Source organism: Carassius gibelio, chromosome A24 (assembly GCF_023724105.1).
Source record: "Carassius gibelio isolate Cgi1373 ecotype wild population from Czech Republic chromosome A24, carGib1.2-hapl.c, whole genome shotgun sequence".
In the NCBI taxonomy this organism is placed as follows: domain Eukaryota; kingdom Metazoa; phylum Chordata; class Actinopteri; order Cypriniformes; family Cyprinidae; genus Carassius; species Carassius gibelio.
The window spans coordinates 651174-673673 of NC_068394.1; the positions used below are offsets into that span (position 1 = coordinate 651174).

The 22500-nt window shown below is 35.2% G+C and overlaps 1 protein-coding gene across 9 annotated transcripts in view; it reads left to right on the plus strand.

Annotated features, from left to right (window-relative positions):
- LOC127946067 (receptor-type tyrosine-protein phosphatase mu) overlaps positions 1–22500 on the plus strand; it is a 161278-nt gene that overhangs the window by 77783 nt on the left and 60995 nt on the right. For all 9 annotated transcript variants that reach the window (XM_052542364.1, XM_052542358.1, XM_052542366.1 and 6 more), the window contains exons 8-12: positions 5111–5419; positions 6210–6319; positions 11935–12136; positions 12220–12322; positions 21357–21630. In XM_052542364.1, coding sequence (XP_052398324.1) covers positions 5111–5419; positions 6210–6319; positions 11935–12136; positions 12220–12322; positions 21357–21630 — 998 coding nt within the window. The remainder of the gene's footprint in view (positions 1–5110; positions 5420–6209; positions 6320–11934; positions 12137–12219; positions 12323–21356; positions 21631–22500) is intronic.

The following is a 22500-nucleotide window of genomic DNA, read 5'->3' on the forward strand; positions in this document are numbered from 1 at the left end:
GTAGAGTGATTGAGTTTTGATTGTGGGTTTTCAAAAGCTGTCATTACTGCTCCACTTCCAGCCGTATGAAAGCGCTTTGATAAGGATGAAAGCAGCGCTGTTGCCCAGATGGGTTTGTTGATATTGCTGCTTCCCGCCGAGGGGCTTCACAAACAATAATGCGGCACGGCCGTGATTCTTCCACTCGCGCTGTCTCTGTTTTCTGAAACAGACGTGAACGACACACTCGAAGCTCGGTGCACACATGAAACACTCTCGCTGCTTTTGATATCCACTCTCAGAATGAGTTTCTTTATTCCCTGGTTATCATGGAAGAGTTTCCTCGCTGGACTGAAACGCGACAGACTCTCAGGATACGTCAGCAAAGTCTCTAACACCAGATACTCATCTTCATTTCATTTATTTTTAATTCGAGTAAGCATCATTTCAGCCAAATAGCCTGTTAGATTCACTTAATTGAGTGTAAGAAGTAAAAAAAAAAACACGAAATCTATTTAAAATATTCATGATTTAATAAACTTTATATTAATTACATTTATTTATTTATTCATTTATTATTTTTTATTATTTATCATTGTTTATATAATTTTTGTAAAATTTTTATATATTTAATATTTAATAAATAATAATAATACTGAATACATTTAATATGTAATTAATTTGATTTATGCACGCCAGTATAACATTTGTATTAAACATTTGAATCAATAAAATCAGCCTGATTATTATCAGCAATATTGATATAAAAGCCAGCATTATATCATGTGATGATTTTATAGTTACTGTCAGGTGACTGTCTTTATAACGGAGTCATTCACTGATTTATTCGAAGACAAATAACTGTCTTTATGAGTGACTCACTGATTCATTAATTCAACTGATTTGTTCAAAAACACGATTTAAATCAAGAACAAAACACGACAACTGTCTTTTATGAGTGAATCGCTGATTCATTCATTTAACAGATTCAAGAACAAAACAAGATAACTGTCTTTGAGTGACTCACTGATTCATTTATTTAACAGATTCAAGAACAAAACAAGATAACTGTCTTTGAGTGACTCGCTGATTCATTCATTTAACAGATTCAAGAACAGAACAAGATAACGGTCTTTGAGTGACTCACTGATTCATTCATTTAACAGATTCAAGAACAGAACAAGAAAACTGTCTTTGAGTGACTCGCTGATTCATTCATTTAACAGATTCAAGAACAGAACAAGATAACTGTCTTTGAGTGACTCACTGATTCATTCATTTAACAGATTCAAGAACAGAACAAGATAACTGTCTTTGAGTGAATCACTGATTCATTTATTTAACAGATTCAAGAACAAAACAAGATAACTGTCTTTGAGTGACTCGCTGATTCATTCATTTAACAGATTCAAGAACAGAACAAGAAAACTGTCTTTGAGTGACTCACTGATTCATTTATTTAACAGATTCAAGAACAAAACAAGATAACTGTCTTTGAGTGACTCGCTGATTCATTCATTTAACAGATTCAAGAACAGAACAAGAAAACTGTCTTTGAGTGACTCACTGATTCATTCATTTAACAGATTCAAGAACAGAACAAGATAACTATTGAGTTCTCAGGTCTGCAACAAATAGGTCAAAGGTGTATTTAATATTAAAATAGTTTGAACTTTTAGAGTTACTGTACATTGCAATGCTACTTTATTTTAATTTATTTTCTAATGATTTATATTATGTATTTAAATTTATATTTATAAATGTTTGTTTCTATAATTCATATCTAAAATGTAAAAAAGTGAGAAAAATAGTTCAAGAATGCATTAAATTAAAATGCAATGCACATAAAATTTTTTTTTTTTATTTGCAGTAATTTTTACTTTATTTTTGATCTTTTAAATGCGCTTTTGAACAATAGTGCATGTATATTTCTCACAGAGAAGAAACTTATATGTTTTATTCATTCCGAAGAAGAAACTAGGATGGACTGAAGGTCTTTCAGTGTTTCCGATATAAAGGTGTATGTATCAGGTTTATAGCAGAGCCATTGAGCAGAAGGTCAGAGGGGTCACGGAGAAAAACGCTGTTCAGTTCACTGATGTGTTTAAATATGTCGTGCTTTAGATAGTTAGCAGCTTAAACGCTGAGAGAAGGAAAGTCTTCAGAGGACAGCGATTGTCCTGCAGTCAGCGGCAGGAAGACTGACCTCAGTGACAGGAAACACATGATTGTCCTTCAGAAAGAGCTGAAACTCCAGAAAACCACTGCAGCTCATAGAGCAGAATCAAAGGAAATGCTAGCCACATCACTCTTAATATTAGGAAGGTAATGTTATCTTGATGTGTAATTTTTTTTCATGCATAATTTATTGTACTTTTTATTATATTGCATTTTTATTTATGTACTAAAATAAGTTAATACCAAAAGAAGTTTCATGTGTTTATATATATAAAATATCATTACATTTTGTAAAATATATATGTGTTTCAGTGAGTTTTGTGTGTGTGTGTGTGTGTGTGTGTGTGTGTGTGTTTGTGTGTGTGTGTTATCTCTTGACTGCAGTTTGTTTGGGGTTATTTTGTTTATAGTGGCAAAGTGAAACACAAGGAACACTCTCCTCTGGTGTTGCTTTATCAGCACCTAAACACACACACACACACACACACACGCAGCAGATAGTGTGTGTAAATAAGAGTGATTTGTCTGCTGGAGGTTTTCCTCTGTGTTGGGGTTAATCGATAGTCTGTTAATGGTATTTTCACTGAATGTCGGCAGGTAATCAATGAGTTAAAACAGATGAAGAGGAGTTTGAGCGGCAGAGAGAGCCAAAGGCTAGAATCACACACACACACACACACACCCTTACAGTGAAATGTCTTCCTCTGTGAAGAACCTTCTCATTTAAGCAGTAATGCATGAGAGATAGTGAACACAGTTGTGGCTGAAGTATATAATAACACACAACTATCAGGATCATGACTCTTCCTCTTGGAGAATCTGTGGAGATGTGATGAAGTGTATGTAAAACAGGCAGATGAACGGAGGCGTTGAGACTCTGTTTGTATGGAAATGCTGCTCCGCTGCTGACGGCGAGGTTCAGCTGCTGTTAGCGCAGGATTAGGCTTTAACTCACGCATGTGATTTAGAAACTTTCAATCGCAGTATTTTCTCCAAACGCCCCAGAGAAACTGATTTAATTGTTATTTTTTCTTCTTTTTTAAGCAGGCAGGAGTTTATTAGTGCTGGAGGTTTAGTCAGTCATCAGTATAGTGCTGGTGGAGTTATTAATGTTTCTGAAAGAGTCTCTTCTGCTCACCAGAGCTGCATTTATTTGATCATAAATACAGTAAAATACTGAAATATTATTCTGATGTAAAGCATCTGTTCTCTGTGTGAATCTGTGTTAAAGTGTAATGTATTTCTGTATTTTCAGCATCATTCCTCCAGTCTTCAGAGTCACATGATCTTCAGAAATCAGTCTGATATAATTTCTATTTTGATATTGTCCAAAGCGATTCAAGCTGCTCATGGACTCCTTCAGCTAATGCTTTGTGCAGAACGGCTCCGGTATCTCACATTATAATGCCTGTTATCTCAGGCTTCTTAAAGATGAACCGCAGACTGTTTCCTTCAGAAAAACAGATGGCAGTTCAACTTTAACAAGCCGTTTCTACCGGAGCGGCTGGATACTGTACATGTGTGGCGTCTCATTAGTGCCGAAGCGTCTTTGTCTTGTTAAGCGTGTGTTTGAGTGAGAAGTAACTGAGAGGCTCCACAAAGAGCTTCATTTGAGCCGAGTGATTAATGCGTCCCGTCTCGGAGTCTGTTCAGCTCTCACCTCCAGTGTTTCTTACAAGCTGCTGATTAAAAGGTGTTTCCAGAGCCGTGTTTTAATCTGCAGCTACACACACACTGAATAAAGACCAGCCTTCGCTTCGTTTCCCTCTCAGACTGTGCTCTGTGCACGGTTCATTCTGTGTTTGACGTCCGCAGCTTCAGTATGGCAGACTTTCTGAGGGTCTTAAAGTCTTATTTCACCAGTGCACAATTTAAAGCCTTAAAGCATGGGATAAATATGCACTGAATGAGTCTCGTCCTCCGTTTTTCTGTCTTGTTTTAAAGTTAGAATATCTAAAGACACATTTACTGCAGATGCACCACAAGTCAAAATGAAGTGAGTTTGTGCTGAAAACAAGAACAAATATCAATATAAATATCAAATAAATCAAGTTCATTTTTCTGAACCCACTGACTTTTTAGTAAATGTCTCAATGTAGTCCCTTTGTTGAATTGAAAAATCGTGTTGCCTTTTATTTTTATATTACTTTTTTGGAATGGAACGAAACTTGGTAAATGGCACTTGCAAGGTGAACATACACAAAAAATGATGCATTGGAAATTATTAGAAAGTGAATTTCATCTAGTGGAAACATTTGGTACTGCGTGCACACTAAATCTCATGTTTTGTGAGATCAACTTCAAATTTGGAGCATAATTGGATTTATGGATTTTCTCAAAGTTTTAGAGTGAGTGTGTGTGTGTGTGTATATATATATATATATATATATATATATATATATATATATATATATATATATATATATATATCATTTTTTGTCTTTAGAAAAAGACCAAACTTAATTCTTCTTTCAAGATTTACATCAGTTTCAGGTCTATGCTAAGAAAGTAGCATAGGTAATTAAAAGTAACCAGTAATAAATGGATCAAAATGCATTACATTTATTTCATTAAAATAAAAAATAAATAAAAATGGTCATTTTTTTTTTTGCTATGTTAGCAGAATCAGAGGGTTACGTACATTTTTTTTTGACCCCATTGACAGATATTTATTTTTCCATCATGCACTAACTTTATATGGTATTTACATTAAATACAATTGATTAGATAGTGTAGGTGTCTTTGATATCAGATCTTTTTGTGTTTTTACAATGCAACCGCTTCTCCAGCTGTTCAGATCCAATGCACAGGCTTTGAAGACTCATCATTGTGGACAGTGTTTTTAGTTTTTACAACTATCCATATTTAAATTTGGTCATATTTGTCTGTAACAAAAACAATGGATATTTAGTTTAGAAAGACATTACTGATGAAATGTTCTCCTGTGTTTCAGATCCCATGCTGGGCCCTCAGCAGCTGCAGGTCGTGAACGTCCAGTCCAAGCAGTTCACAGTTCGCTGGGAGCCGTTCGGATACAACGTGACGCGCTGCTACAGCTACAATCTGACGGTGCAGTACCGCTACACGGCTAACGGTAAAGAGGAGACGCGTGAGGAGATGTGCTACGATACTCTGAGCAGCACGCCGCAGCACACCATCCGCAGTCTTCCGCCATACACCAACGTCAGCATCCGCCTGCTGCTGCAAAACCTCGAAGGAGTCAAAGAGAGCGACGAGCTCGTCGTGCTGACCGATGAGGACGGTCAGTCACCAGCATTCAGAGTCCACTCACAGTTTTAATCAACTCTTTATTAACAAAAATGCATTTAAACTATTTCATAGGATTTTGCGGCAGCGTAAGACATAATAATACAATGCATCATATATGATTCAAATTTCATTTATAAATTGTCTTGGGGAATTTTTTTTTTTTTTTTATCTTAATGTAACATTAAGAGTCTGAATGATATACATTGACGTTTTTGATAAAACGTTTTACTTTTTATTTAATTTTTTTATGATTTGCTTTGTTGTTAGACGTGATTGACAAAACATTGTATTTTTTTATTATTAAGACTATATTAATAATTTATAATATTATATAATATACATTTAAATTTATAATTTACAATGTTATATTATATTATTGCCATTTTTTATGATTTGGTGGCAGCCTTGGACATAATTCAAGTTAAATTTATAAATATTCTTGCAAAAATTAAAAATGAATCTCACGAACAAAAACGGTTATCTTGATTTAAACATTGACACTTTTATTTATAAAACATTGTTTCAATTTTTTATTATTTTGGTATTTTTTATGATATGCTGTAGCCTCAGAACAGCAAAAAGTTTCATCTTAATGTCATATTTATTCTTGATAATAAACATTGACAATTTTATAAAACGTTTTATTAATATTTTATTGTTATTTTTATGATTTAACTGTAGCGTCAGACATACTATAATACATTTAGATTGTCTCTTGTCTCTTCAGATCGATACGTGTTTGATCAGCAGACTCTGATCGGTCTCCGTCTTTTCTTTTCCAGTTCCTGGCGCCGTCCCGCACGAGTCCATCCGAGGAAGCACGTACGAGGAGAAGATCGCCCTCCGATGGAGAGAACCGCTCCAGACGTACGGCATAATCAAACAATACGAAGTGAGTTCTGATTCCTTCAAGCTCCAGCATTCATCTTCCAAGGAAGCCGCCGTATGTCATTCTCTACACTCACTTAATTGACTAATAAATCTAAATGAATAACCTTTAGATCTGTAAGCAGCCGGCGCTTTAACGCCACTCAGGTCAGCAGTGCAGAGAGACTTTATTAGACTTTATTAAACTTTATTATTTATTAAAGAGCCGCTGCAACAATTACAGCCTCATACAGGAATGAAACGAGACGAGACGGAGTCATCTCACGCCCAGCCTATAGAAATATCTTCTAGGCTTGGATTTAATTCGATTCGATTATCCTTCACAAACTTACGATTTCAATTCCATATTAATGGTTTTGGGGATATATCAGGTACATGACAAATTCTCTCAAGGAAAAAAAAAATCTCTCAACTAATGCTGTAAAATATACCTGAGAGTACGTGAAACTTGCTGATTTGTATAGAAACTATGGCTGTCAAAATTAAATCGTTAATAACGCAAATTCATTTTAACGGCACTTAATTTATTAACACGTGATTAATGCTACGCACATTTTCTGTTTCAGGGTTTCCGTGGGTCCTTAAAAATTCTTAAAAGGTCTTCAATTTAGTTGTATTATATTTAAGGGCATAAAAAGTCTTAAATGGTACAAGAAAGTCTTAATCATGATTTTAGGAGGTCTTAAATGTAGGGAGGGAAAGACCAGAATTGCGATGTGGCATAATGTGACGATTAAACATCAAGAGGCGATGATTTAATTAAATAAATAAATATTTCAGAGTGCGCTGCTGTGCTGTTTTGTGTACCGTTGGAGAAACTGCTATATTTCTTAAAGATAATAATAATAAACGTCTGCTGTTTTTGTTCAGACCAATGCGAACCCGTGTTTTTTACGCGAAGCTGTAAATGTGAACAGATCGATATGAAGGTAATGTATTATAAAAATCTAAATGATTAAGCCAGTAAAATGTAGTTATTTAATATAATAAGTAATTGATAATAATTGTTTACATTAATATAGTAGTTTAAAAAAAAATTATGAAAATCTGAATCTGAATTCTTTATGCTCTATGTTGAGTATGGTTACACTAATAATAAACATTCATTTACATAAATATTCCATATTTGTCAATGCCCATGTTGATTAGAGTATTAAACTCTTGGAAAGTATTAATTTAAGGTATGTTGAAGGCAGATAAAAATGTGCGATTGATTGTGAGTTAACTTATGACAGTCATGCGATTTAAATATTTGTAATTGATTGACAGCCCTAATACGAACACTTAAAATCTACTCAATAAAGTTTTTTTCATATTAGCTTTAAATCACACAATGATATTTCTACTCCAATTAGTTTTTTTAAATATAAAAATTTAAATGGCGTCTGTCACAAAAATGTGAGGGATTTAGTCAAACACAAATTAAATGTTAAAGAACGTATATTTGATAATGATAATGAATATGTTATATGCTGCATATTTAGCAAACTGCTCCTCTCAGTTCATTCTTCTAGCTGACGTTATGTGATGCATTGCTATTGTCATCTCTCCACATTTGAAACTCTGATTGAGATTTTGGGAAGTAGTACTCTTTCTTTTAACATACAGTACATTCAGATGTTCATTCATGTTTATTTTGTTCTGTAACTGTTGTTAAAGCGAAGGAGATGATCTGTCACTCCACATTAAACAGCGCCAAAATGCCATTTCATATTTAAATATTTTAATGAAATGGAAAGAATTTGAACTGAGACGGATTCATATCAAAGTAATACACAAAGCATATTGCGATTTATTGGATGGGAGGTGCCACAATGTAGCTTTTAAATAACATTAATGTAACACTTTTTTTTAAAAATGTTGCTACAATTGTTTCAGAGAACATTCAAAAGTAGTGTTCCCATGACGACTGCAAATGGAATGTTCCCTTAACGTTTGCATGACTGAGAAAAAATGTTTCCCAACTATTTCAAAAACAGCACGTTTTGAATATATTTGCAGATATTTTTGTTATCTGGGTTAGCTGCTCTCCATATTGACTCTTACTGAAGGACGACTGTTATCTCCGGCGGTGTTATAAGTACAGGTGAAGCCTGATCTGACGTGTGGAAGAGCAAACCGTCGGAGGGGATTCTCATTGTTTGGGTGGCAGTTAAAGAGTCTGGGATTTGTGGGGCACTGGAAGAACAAACAGAAGCACATACCGCAGCGGTGGTCTCACAGGAAGCTCACGCAGCAGGAATGTGGCAGGAGGAAACATGTTCCCTCCACAGGAAAAAACACCCTTTCAGCTCCTGCTCTGAGTGCAGTTTTATTCTATCAAAAAAGATATCTACATTATTAGTCATCTGCACTGAATAGCTTAAGCTCTTAAATGTGAAATGGCTTGTTGAATAACTAGGAAATGCATTGTGTCATGGAAGTGAAATGTAGAAATGTAGCATTGCATCAGTGTCTCAGCAAAGGATGCTCTGCAGTGAATGGGTGCCGTCAGAATGAGATAATCCACAGCACTCCAGTGAACATCTGGAGAAGTCAAAAGATGAAACACATCCAGCATTAAGATGTTTTTAACTCGAATAATCCATAATAACACTTCCTCCAGTGAAAAAGTGTTTAAACGCTGCTTGATCTGTGCAGATTTCTCTCCTGATTCAGACCAGAACACTTCTTCACTGGAGGAAGTGTTATTATAGATTATTTGAGTTAAAATCATCTTAATGCTGGATGTGTTTCATCTTTCGTCTTCTCCAGATGTTCACTGATGGACTGGAGTGCTGTGGATTATTGGGATGTTTTTATCAGACTCTCATTCTGACGGCACCCATTCACTGCAGAGCATCCATCACTGAGACAGCAAATAAACTCGCATCTATAAAATGCAAGGACTTGAGAGACTCCGAGTGCATTGCATTATGGAAGTGAGATGTGTCGCGAGCGCCGTCTCAGTCCGTCTATTATCGAAGCACACAGTGTATTTTGGCGGTTACATTGTGTGCTCATTTTGTGATTTCTGAAGTGCGTGACTCATTCTGCGGCTGGAAACTCGGAACAAAGCACCGCTCAAAAGAGTCATTGTTGCAGAACTTCATTTGTGGAAATGTGACCAATTAAGCTGTCAGATTCACGTTATGAAATTACATTCTGTCATCGCGCTCGCCTTCAAGGAAGTGTCAGAGCGGAGATCTGTGCCGATTGCAAAGAGAGAAGGAGCGAACGAAAGCTTTCTGCCTGATTAGAGTCGCTCGACTTCCGGCAGGATCGCTCCTCTGTGGCATTTCGGGAAGCTCACGTAGGTTTGTGCCGGTACGGAGTGTTTCTGTGCAGTTGAGGTGATGTCGTTTAGCTGCAGTGACGTGCAGAGCAATAATGGCACAGACAGCGAGTCGCCCCAGTGCATTGTGGGTTAAGTGCTTTGCTCAGAAACACAGTAATGATGGAGCAGCACTGTGATCATGATAAATGTCCTGATCTGGGGTCAGGTCTCCATAACCTTTATGAATTGCATACGTGTGTGTGTTTTTATTTCACTCCCGTCTCCTGTCAGGTTTCTGTATTGTGGAGAACTGCTTTAAACGCAGATGTTTTTGGTTATTTATATTACATGGACCCCCACATATGATCATCCTCATGTGAAGCAGTGCGATTTTAGTATCATTGAGGTGCTCTTCTAGTTTTTTTTTATTTTTTTTATTAAAGTTTTTGTAATTTTGTTGTGTTTTTTGTAATAAATATTTATGTATATTTAGGTTTTATACATACATACATACATACATACATATATATATATATATATATATATATATATATATATATATATATATATAAATATATATATATGATGTTTTAGTAACTTTTGTTTTTGTCTTTGTTTTTTTTTTTTTTTTTTTTTTTTCAATAGCACATTTTTTTTTGTTTTTTAGTAAACTATGATAACCTTGATGTGAGACAATATATACTATATTGATTTATAAATATTTAATTTCTGTTAAGTTACTACTTTTTTTTACTGTACTATTTGGTTTATTATCTTTTTATATTGTAATTTATTTTATATAATTTTTATTGTTTATTTTTGTTTTAATATATTTTTTCTATTATTTATTAGTTTATTTTAATATCATTTGTATCGTTTAATCTATTTTTATTTCTTTTCATATATTTATTTCCTATGTTTATTCATTGAATTATTATTTGATTATTTATTCATTCAATTATAATATTTTTTTATGTATTTTCTTTATTTAGAGTAGTAATTTTATTTAGATTTATTATTTTTAAAACTTTTCCCTGCACCCCAGTTTGAAAACCCCTAGCTCAACCAATAGCATGCATTCAGGGCGGAGCTTGTTGCTTGACAAAACGCCTATTAGTAGACAGAATACTGACTGAACAAACACATGCATGTCTTTTACAGGTGCATGCTTTTACTGTTTTGAGAGAATAAACTGTACGTTTAATAAATCCAGTGTATTCCAGCCTGTAATTCCTGTGCATTTGTTGCTGAATTGTTTGTGTATTATTTATCAGCACTCTTCCCTGGGATTGATTGGTTTGGTATTCCTTCAGTGTGGCCGTCTATCCATCTACCTGTCTTAGACTGACAGCAGCGAACCACTTGGTATTTCACAGCTGACGAGTCCCATCGCCGCTCCCTTTGTGCCCTTAAATTGGACGCAGAATGATGTGGCATTAGCCGCGATGCCCATTAGCAGCTGAATGATTTATTCAAATCAAGGCTCAGCTACTTTTCATGAAGTTATAATAGAAGCGCAGAGAGCAGAAGAGAATCAGAGAGAACAAGAGTGAGATCATACACAGAAACGCTTCCGTTTCCTCTAATTGTAATGGCTCTGAGTCTTGTGTTATTGCGTTTTAAAGCTCAAGACAAACACTTTATTTCTTTAAAATCAGGGATTCACAAGTGATTTGGTCCGCCTTAGACATGAAATATTTAATTGAAGCCCACCAGAGATTGAAGCTGAATAATTTCATGAAACATTCACATTTCAAGTTGACTCAAACCTCTTTTTATTGGAATGAAATGTATAGTTTTGGCCACATTGGTAGAAACATATCACTGTTGTAAATTCCAATTTATTATTATGAATTATATTAATATATTATTTTAATATAAATAAATTATCTTGCTATATTATATTATTTTTATATTGTCACATTATTATTATTTTATTGTAAGTATTGTTTTAAAAATGAAGACCGAAATATATTTCTGTTACAATTAAATTACAATTGTACTGTAAAATAAAATTACATTATATTACAAAACTATTAATAAAAAATAAATTATTCTACTCTTATTTTACAATACTAATATTTATGTAAATTATTATTTTTAATTATTATTATTTTAACTTTTATAGAAATGAAGACGGAAATATATCACTATATATTGTATGGTAAAATTATATTAAGAATTTTACTGTATTTTACTATACAAATTAGAATGCTAATATTTATGTCTTAAATAACTAACTTTCAAACACAATAAGAAAATAAATCGTATGTTTCACAATAATGCGCAGTGGGACTTTGGACCAATGAGATGGCACTGTGGGCGGGGCTTCCTCCTGTGATGTGCTGTTTTTGTGTCTTCAGGTCTTCTATAAGGCCGTCAGCTCCTTCGACCCGGAGTTTAATCTGTCCAGTCAGAGCGGGGACATTCTGAAGTTCAGCAACGAAACATCGCACATCTTCACGGGTCTGTATCCCGGATCCACGTACTCCTTCACCATCAGAGCCAGTACGGTCAAAGGATATGGGCCGCCCGAAACCGCGCAGTTCACAACCAAGATCTCACGTAAGAGCCGCCACACCAGCTTTGTGTGTGTGTGTGTGTGTGTGTGTTTGACGTGCTCATCGGTCATCTGTCCATCTTAACAGCGCCTCGTATGCCGGGATATGAGCAGGAGACGCCGTTGAATCAGACCGACAGCACGGTGACCGTTCTGCTGAAACCGGCCCGGAGCCGCGGAGCACCGGTCAGGTGTGTCTTCATCACATTAGAGTTCAAAATAATCTATCTATCTATCTATCTATCTGTCTGTCTGTCTGTCTGTCTGTCTGTCTGTCTGTCTGTCTGTCTGTCTGTCTGTCTGTCTGTCCGTCTAACACTTATTGTGTTGAGAAGTGTTTGTAAATATAGTATATATTATTATATATAATTAAATAAAATATTTTTAATAATAATAATAATAATTGTCTATTTTATTATTATTGTATTTATTTTTATATTACAATGCAACTGTATTCAGTGTTATTTTAATTTAGTCATTTATGTACTATTTTTGTTTATTTTCAATTAAATTTAAGCACTTGTAATATTTTTCACGTTAATTCATTTTAAAGTTAAAATTTTTGTCATTTTTATAAGTTTTAGTTTTAATTTATTTAGTTTGATAATTTAACACTTCAACTGAAATATATATATATTTTCAAATGTTTATTTCAAGTAATTTTTTTTGTAAATTTTATCAATAATTATATTAACATACATTGTTATAATCACAATGTATAATAATAATATCAAGTATAAATATTATTATTAGAGCTGTACAATACAGAATTTCTCCATCGTCACCGATAATCAATTATTCAGAATAATATCTGCCGATACCGATAGTTTGATTTTCTTAAGGAAAAATCATTAAAGGTTAAAATTAATAATGGGGCTATTATATTCAACTCATAATATTCAGTGTTGCTCTTTTTTTAATCTGTTATTTTGTTTTAATCACATAAATTTTGACGGCCCTAGATTCAACACAAGAGATTTTCTTCACAAACTGTATGAGTTCCAGTCTGACATGTTTTGGCTCTTTCTTGTAAATTACACTATATAATCAACCCTGATATAATAGATAGTGAAAAAAAGATAGTAGAAATAGAAATAGAAACGGATAGTATCGGCCGATAATCGGTATCGGCTGATAATCGGTATCGGCTGATAATCGGTATCGGCTGATAAGAGCAATTTTTTTCAACTATCTATTATATCAAGGTTGATTATATAGTGTAATATACAAGGAGGCCAATATATCGATTATCGGCCGATATATTGGTGCATCTCTTAACGATTATTATGTAATCCCTTCAAAACTAAAAAAAGTCCTTTGACTTTGGTCAGAAGTAACTGAGCTGAGACGTTGTTCATTTTAGACTCTGTTAATGTGGTGTCAGTGTTTGTGTGTTTGCCCCGGCGTGATGCTCTTCTTGTCTTTTGAAGATAAGAGCAAAGCCGATGTTTCATTCTGAAAACACCGTTTCCTTCGCTCAGAAACCTGCAGTGCTAGATTGTGTCCTGATGTCTCCTGCCTTCTGAGTCTGATTCCTATGATTCCTCTCACAGCCGAATGATTCTCAGCAGCACTTCATGTGTGTTTGTGCTCGTGATGATAATGTCTGCAGCTTCTTCATTATTCGGCAGATCGTTCTGATCGAGGGTCGCATTTAATGCAACCTGTGCAGCACAGAAAGTGAGGATAAAAGCCTCGGCAGAGTGAATGCATGTAAGTGTGAGTGTTATTGAAACACTTGTATGAGACGTTCCACACAGATGATGTGATACCAGATCACCCCACGAGCTGCTCTTATTACAGCGCTCAAACAGGCCTGAAAGAGCTTCGGCGGACCAGCGTGAAGCTGCAGATGGAATTGTCCGTCGTCTGCTGTGACTCTGCTCCTGCGGTGCTTAAAAGACTCCATTAAGAGTCAGAGAAACAGAAGCAGAAGTCGAGACGGCGGCAGGATGTCATGTCCAGAGTTCTGACGACTTTTAGCAAGTTCAGAAAAGATACTTAACAGGGAATTTTTAACAGTTATATAAATGTTAGGACAACACGTCCTTGTAACGTTATTTATATTTGAAGAACGTTCTCATAACAGATAAAAGGTTCATTGAACAGCATTTTCAGATTGTTATTTAAGAATAAATAAATCAAACAAAAAATTCAAATAACATGTTTTGGTTAAAAATTAAGTTAGTTAAAAATATAAACTATAAAAGTAAAGATTAAAAATCATGTTTTGGATAAAAATGAAGTTAGTTAAAAATATAAAACTATAAAAACAAAGATTTGGTTTTGGATAAAAATGAAGTTATTTAAACCTGAAATAAAATGTAGAAAAAAAAGACATTGTTTTGATGAAAATTATTATTATTGTTTTTTTATTATTTATTATTTTTTAATAAAAAATATACAAATAAAGATTCAAATAACATGTTTTAGATGAAAATTAAATTAGGTAAAACGAAAAAAATAAAAAATATATATTTTAAAGGAAAATTATTTAAAAAATATATAAAAATTAAGAAATAAAAACATTGTTTTGGATGAAATTTTTTTTTTAAATGTAAAAAATACATAAAAATTAAGAAATAAAAACATTGTTTTGGATGAAAATTTAGCAAAAAAATACCCCAAATTCTAATTACTGTAATGCAATTTTTATATATATTTCTTATATATTTTTTTTGTATTAAATAAAAATTGTGTGACTATGCCTGTAACTATTTTTCAGTGAGTACTATATATATATATATATATATATATATATATATATATATATATATATATATATATATATATATATATATATATATATATATATATATTGCATTTTACCCCATACCAAAATAAATAAACAAATATACATTAAAATGAATGTGTTTGATTTTATGCTCACAGAAGTAGTGAGTATCAGTGTCCGTCTCTCAAGCTCAGTGTAACAGGTTTTCATGTGATTGAGACGGTGTTCAGGTGAAGCTGGGGGGACATTAGAGAAGCACCCAACAAAGTGGCACAGCTGGATGAAAGTAGAAACCTGTTTTAGACGCTCTCGCATTCCTGGTCTATTTTGTCAGAAATTGGTCACAGCTGGTTTGAGACGAGGTTTTTTATACTCGATGCGTTTAAACGTAAAAACACGAATGTGAGATGAAACAAAATCTCAAACATCAAAAATATTTTATATATATATACACACACATTTTCAATTAAAATTCCCATTATTGTTATTACAACAATTACAATTAATTTGGCTTATTATTATTTTACATTTATTTTATTTTTGTTTACCATATTTATACAAAAAGTGTCTTTAATTTTATTTTAGTTTTTTTGTGTGTGACTTTATACTCTAAAAGTATCAAAAATATTTTTTGAAAAATTAAGACATTAAATTTTACCCTAAATTATTATTACTTTGATGCAAAAAAATAAAAACATTTTTTGTTATTAGTTATATATAAAATGTGTAAATATATGCTTACGGCAAATTTTCAATGTATACTAATACTTTTTTATAATAGAAAATTAGCATTTTTACCTTAAATATTTTTTTATTTTATTTATTTTTTTATTTTTTTTAGTATAGAAATATCTATCTTATGCTGACGATAAATATCTATTATTTAAAGTATTATTTGAGTAGAGTGTGTGTGGCTCCAAGCTCACACAGTTTTTCCAGTGAGTATCACGGTGTGTGTTTTGGCAGAAATTGGTCACAGCTGGTTTGTCTTTTGTGTCTGATGCGTGTAAATGTGAAAACATGACAGCGAGGCCGAAACGAGATTAAACCGCGTCTCAAGCAGCAGATGTTTCATGCTCATCATGAATGTGATTGGACTGCTCTGAATACGAGTGCGTGGGACTGAAGTGAAAGCGAGCGCGTGTTGGCCGTGTTCTCTCCAGTTATTCACAGAAGATGAGATGTGTTCTGATGTCTGGCAGGACACACTCATCTGCCACAATGCGCTCGTAAGGGATCAGGGCTAGCGTCTGTCAGTTTCGCTACTGTTTGTGTCTCCCACGCAGCAGTTTTCAGCTCTCTCTCCTCTGTTTCTGGAGATAGTTTCTCCTGCAGATCGTTCTCGCTCTCGTCCCCCGGGGCGCCGTGTTTCTGCCTCTGCTCTTTTCTCTGTTTATCCACTGCTATTGTTTCTTCAGGACTCGGGTTCAGTCAGGAGAGTCTCTGTGATGACACAAAGCAGCTTTTATTATTGCGTGGATTATATGTTTAGAAATCTTTATCCTCTTTGATTTCCCCGGTTCCTCTTAAAGAACGGCAGAAGCAGCATTCGTGCTGGTTTTACAGCCCCCCGAGTGGCATTTTATGATACTTTATTCAAAGTTGATTTTTATTAGCTTCTGTGGAATTCACAACAGTATTTTTATCTTTCATAACATTTTAGGAGGTTTTTTTTTTGTTTGTTTTTTTGAGGGCTCAACTTTTTTCGACACCAAAAAGAAATAAAATGAGGCTTAGTGTTAGAATCAGTATTTTCATATATTTTTTTAATATAAAATATTAAAATATTCTCTTAAATGTTATGCATTCTCTAATTTAATTCAATAGTTTATTTCATTTTTATTATTTTTATTCAATCTTATTTAAATTCAATTTTTGTCTCACCATATTTTTCAAATGAGGACTTTCTTTAATAATAATAATAATAATAATAAAACATTTATTCCAAATTATATATATATATATATATATTTATTCCATAACGTTAATTAATGTTTTTTTTATGTGTGTGATTTTATCCTTTAATTTTTGTATTAAGAATGTTATTTTTACCTTTAATTCTCATATGCTATATGTATATATATATATATATATATATATATATATATATATATATATATATATATATATATATATATAATACTTTTACCACAGTACAGTATTTTTTTTATTTAATGGCTGGGACAGGTTTGGTTGGGTTTTTTCTAGAATCCATCCTGAAATCTGTTTCCTGTTTCGGAGTCTTGGACAGTAAATTTGCCTGAATCTGAATCTGAATCTGGATCTGAATCAGTGGCTTTGTGTTTTGTGTTCAGACACTGATCCTCAGCAGGTGAATATCTGACAGGTTTATGAGAGAGAGGGAATAAATCAGAGATGTTTTAAATCCTCTGATCAACACGTTAAGTTCACAGATATCACTCTTAGACTGAAGCATGAATCATTTGATCATCTCTCAGTGGTGTTCTGGAGAGTAATAGACCTGGGCTGCAGTCATCTCTCTCGCTCTGTTGATGTTGATGCAGGTTTTATTGGTTTGTTGTATTGTCCGTCTGCTGATTATGTGTTTCTAACGAGCATCCGCTCACATAGCGCTCCGGTGGCTTCGGTTGCCCTGGCTCCATGTTAATTAAAGGACGAGTTTCTAAGGTGAATGAACGAAGCGGACGGATGTGAGGAAGAGAAAACCTACATGTCTAAAAACAGTTACATTATTACCTTGTGTAAAGTTCATGTCAATTTAAAGTAGTCTCCGATAGCCCAACTTACCACAATGAAAACACTTTAACTTGTGACGTTAATTTATTCATGTTTATTTATATTTATTAATTCCAATTAAAGCTGGAAAAGTTAGGAAAAATATAATACCACATCACTAAAAATGACTAAAATCTTAAATGTATGTATTTGTGAGCTACTTCTAAATATAAAGACTTTAATTTTTTCGTTGAAGCTGCTTTGCAACGATTTGTATTGTTAAAGTTCTATCCATATAAACTTAAATTTATTATTTTATATTATTTTAATTTTATGATTTTGAAAAGTTAGGAATTAAATGGTAAAATATAAATTGTACAATAAAGTAACTACAGTAGTAAGATATTTTGTATATTCATGGTCTTGTTTTTGCAATAGAAGAAATTACATTTTAAATTGTATTTATGAATAAAAATGCTTAACAATTTATTTAAATTTAATCAGATTTTATTATATTTCTGATGCAAATCTTTATTTTAGATTTTGATGTTATTAATAACCACATAGATCTTAAAGACATCTGTGATTATAAATGCAGAATGTGTGTGTATGGATGTAATATTTATTTCGGATTATTCAATTTTATTGCTGGATTTCAGCAGATTTACAGCTGAACATCATGTAGGCGATTAAGGAATTAATAAATCATTCCCCAACAAAAGTTATTCATTCTATTAACCTTTGTGAAATAATTAATCCGTGTCTGATTAACCTAAAGCCCTCTTAATTCAATTATCAATCAGTCTGGGGTAATGTTCAGCTAATTAGACCAATCACAGGTTTTAATTGCGGTTTCATTTGAAAGAGTCGAGCTGCAGTTTTGACTTCACTGCTGCTGTAATGAACAGAGCTTAGAGAAGAGAGCAAACGTATACAAACACAAAACACTTCAATAAAACACAGAAGATGGATGGATGAATGGAAGTGTGGGTGGATGGATGGTATATAATGTATTGATGGATGGATGGTATATAATGGATGGATAGATGGATGGATAATGGATGGATGGATGAATGTGTATATATAGAAGGATGGATGGATGTATAATGATTGCATGGATGGATGATTGACAGATGGATGGATGAATGGATGGACTGATAGGGGATGGATGGATGAACAGAATGATGGGTGGATGGAGGGATGAGTAGATGGATGGATGGATGGACAAATAGATTAACTGATGGAAAGGTGAAAGTATTTATAGATTGACGGATAAGATAGATTGATAGATGATGAATGGATGAATGGACAATACTATGGATGGATGGATAGATGGATGATGGATGAGTGGATGCATGGTTGGATGTGTTGGTGGGTGGATGGATGTGTTGGTGGATGGATAGATGGATGTGTGGGTGGTTGTTGGATGGATGGATGTGTGGATTAATGTGTTGGTGGATGGATGGATGGATGGATGTGTGGGTGGGTGGATGGATTTGTGGGTGGGTGGATGGATGGATGGATGTTTGGGTGGATGGATGGATGTGTTGGTGGATGGATGGATGTTTGGGTGGATGGATGGATGGATGTGTGGGTGGATGGATGGATTTGTGGGTGGGTGGCTGGATGTGTTGGTGGATGGATGGATGGATGTGTGGGTGGATGGATGTGTGGATTGATGTGTTGGTGGATGAATGGATGGATGTGTGGGTGGGTGGATGGATTTGTGGGTGGGTGGCTGGATGGAGGGATGTGTTGGTGGATGGATGGATGTGTTGGTGGATGGATGGATGTGTTGGTGGATGGATGTGTGGATTGATGTGTTGGTGGATGAATGGATGGATGTGTGGGTGGGTGGATGGATTTGTGGGTGGGTGGCTGGATGGAGGGATGTGTTGGTGGATGGATGGATGGATGGATGTTTGGGTGGATGGATGGATGTGTTGGTGAATGGATGGATGGATGGATGTGTGGATTGATGTGTTGGTGGATGGATGGATGGATGGATGTGTGGATTGATGTGTTGGTGGATGGATGGATTTGTGGATGCATGTGTGGTTGGATGGATGGAAGTGATGGTGGATGGATGTGTGTGTGTGTGTGTGGATGGAAGGATGTGTTGGTGGATGGAAGGATGTGTTGGTGGATGGATGTGTGTGTGTGTGTGTGTGTGGATGGATGGATGTGTTGGTGGATGGTGTGTGTGTGTGTGTGGATGGATGTGTGTGTGTGTGTGTGTGTGGATGGATGGATGTGTTGGTGGATGGTGTGTGTGTGTGTGTGTGTGTGTGTGTGTGTGGATGGAGGGATGTGTTGGTGGATGGTGTGTGTGTGTGTGTGTGTGTGTGTGTGGATGGATGGATGTGTTGGTGGATGGTGTGTGTGTGTGTGTGTGTGTGTGTGTGTGTGTGTGTGTGTGGATGGAGGGATGTGTTGGTGGATGGATGGATGTGTAGGTGGGTGGATGTGTGTGTGTGTGTGTGTGTGTGTGTGGATGTATTCTGTTGACTGTAGCACACAGGAAGCTGAAGTGTTTAGTGATCTCTGATCTCTGAGAGAGCAGCTCGTTTGTCTCCTGTGTTTCTCCATCAGCTGGATGTGCAGGAAGTGCAGGAGGAAGTCCGGTGTAATAATGCGACCCGCCGCTCGGCAGCTTGTGTTCTCACCTTCATTTGATTTGTCTCAGCGTGTCTCAGACGCCCATATCCTTGTAAGACTCCTTCATCTGCCTGGCGAAATGGAGAAAAAAGCTTCCCATCCGTCTTTTGGTATTCCATTATTTCTCCTCCATATCCAGCGTGCCGAGACCCGACTCTCATTTGCTGCTGTTTGGCTCTTTTCCTCTGGGCTTGAGTAGAAATTCAGCCCTGTGTGTCAAAGTTCAGTGTTTTAATATCAGAGAATAGCGAGGCTGGACTGTGATCCGGTTTTATTTCATACTGTTTAAATCCCCTGCAGATGGATCTGGCTATAAATTAGACGGCTCTCTCGCGAGCCTCGGGCCGCCGGCTTTAGCCAGTTAATTAAATGTGTTCAGAGGAAGACTCTTGGCTTGCATCACAGCGCCGGTGCCGGTCCAGCGGATTATCCCGGCTAAACACTGTCCTGTTGAAGCAAAGTTTTCCAGGAACGCCGCTCATATGTTCCTGCTGAAGCCGTGTGTTTGTGATTTGCCAGTCAGATGTTTACGCCAGATTCTGCTGGAAGCTCACACTGTCTTGCTCATAACACAGGTGTCTTGTCGGAATGCCATAATAGAATTTGTAAATTTTAAAATACAAAACATATATGTGTGTGTGTGTGTGTGTGTGTGTGTGTGGATTAATTTACATTTTAGATATTTTATATTGCATGTTTTATGTATTGTTATTGTTATATATTTTTTTATTTCACACATATCATCATTTATTTTAAATATATATATTTTTTGATTTTATATATTTTTATACCACATTTTACATTATTTTGTGCATTTAGATGTATTTATTTTTTTATTCAACAAATATAAATAGTTATTTTCCTCACCTACAGCTACCAAAAACAGGTTGGGAGATAAATATCATATATATAAAATATAATAATATCTAAATATTTATTTATTAAGGTAGAAAACATACCATACCGTTTTGGAATTGGGAAAAATTTATATACAACATCACTAAATTCACTAAAAACTTAAGTTTATGTATTTATTTTGTTTTGTTTGACAAGTATATCTTGTATATTTGCGGTTCCTTCTCAGAATTCCTCCAACATCTCACATGTTGTGTGTGTGTGTGTGTGTGTGTGTGCAGTGTGTATCAGGTGGTGGTAGAAGAGGAGCGTCCGCGTCGTTCCCGGAGAGCCGCTGAGATCCTGCGCTGTTACCCGATTCCCATCCACTTCCAGAACGCGTCCGTGCTGAACTCACAGTACTACTTCACCGCAGAGTTCCCAGCCGCTCGCATCCAGACGCCGCTGCCCTTCACCGTCGGAGACAACCGAACCTACGACGGCTTCTGGAACCTTCCTCTGCTGCCGCACAAGAGCTACAGCGTCTACTATCAGGCCGTCAGCACGGCCAACGGGGTGAGCACACACTCCACACACTCCACACACTCCACACACCCCACACACCCCACACACTCCACACACCCCACACACTCCACACACCCCACACACTCCACACACCCCACACACTCCACACACCCCACACACCCCACACACCCCACTCCCTCCACACACCCCACACACCCCACACACCCCACACACCCCACACACCCCACACACCCCACACACCCCACACACCCCACACACCCCACACACCCCACACACTCCACACACCCCACACACCCCACACACCCCGCACAGACTCAGACTCAGAGTGATCGTGCATCTGATCTCAGTGAGAGCACACTTGAGGATTTGAGGAATCACAGACTCGTTCCCCATCAGGGTTCTGTCTGACTGTAATTGTCTGTGAAGGAGAAAAACAGTGGTTATATGAGAGAAACTCGAGCAGGTAATTAGCAGCCAGTGAGCTGAGAATAATTTAAACGCTGCCCTTTACAACGAAACAACACTCCATTTATTATTATTATTTATCACGACGCACCCTTAAAGTGGAACTTTTTCTCACTCTGATGCACTCAGTCTTGCAATTAAAATAACAGCATATTTATATATTTTTATATAATTATTTTAGGTATAAATAAACTTTATATATATATATATATATATATATATATATATATATATATATATATACATACACACACACACACACACACACATATATATATATAGTGTATACATAATGTATATAACTCTTTTGATTAAAATATCAGCACATTCTTTATTTTATACTTTTATATTTATTTGTATATTTACCTATTTGTTTAATTTTTTTATTTGCATTTTTTATATTATTAATATTTTTTCATCAAATTGCTATATATA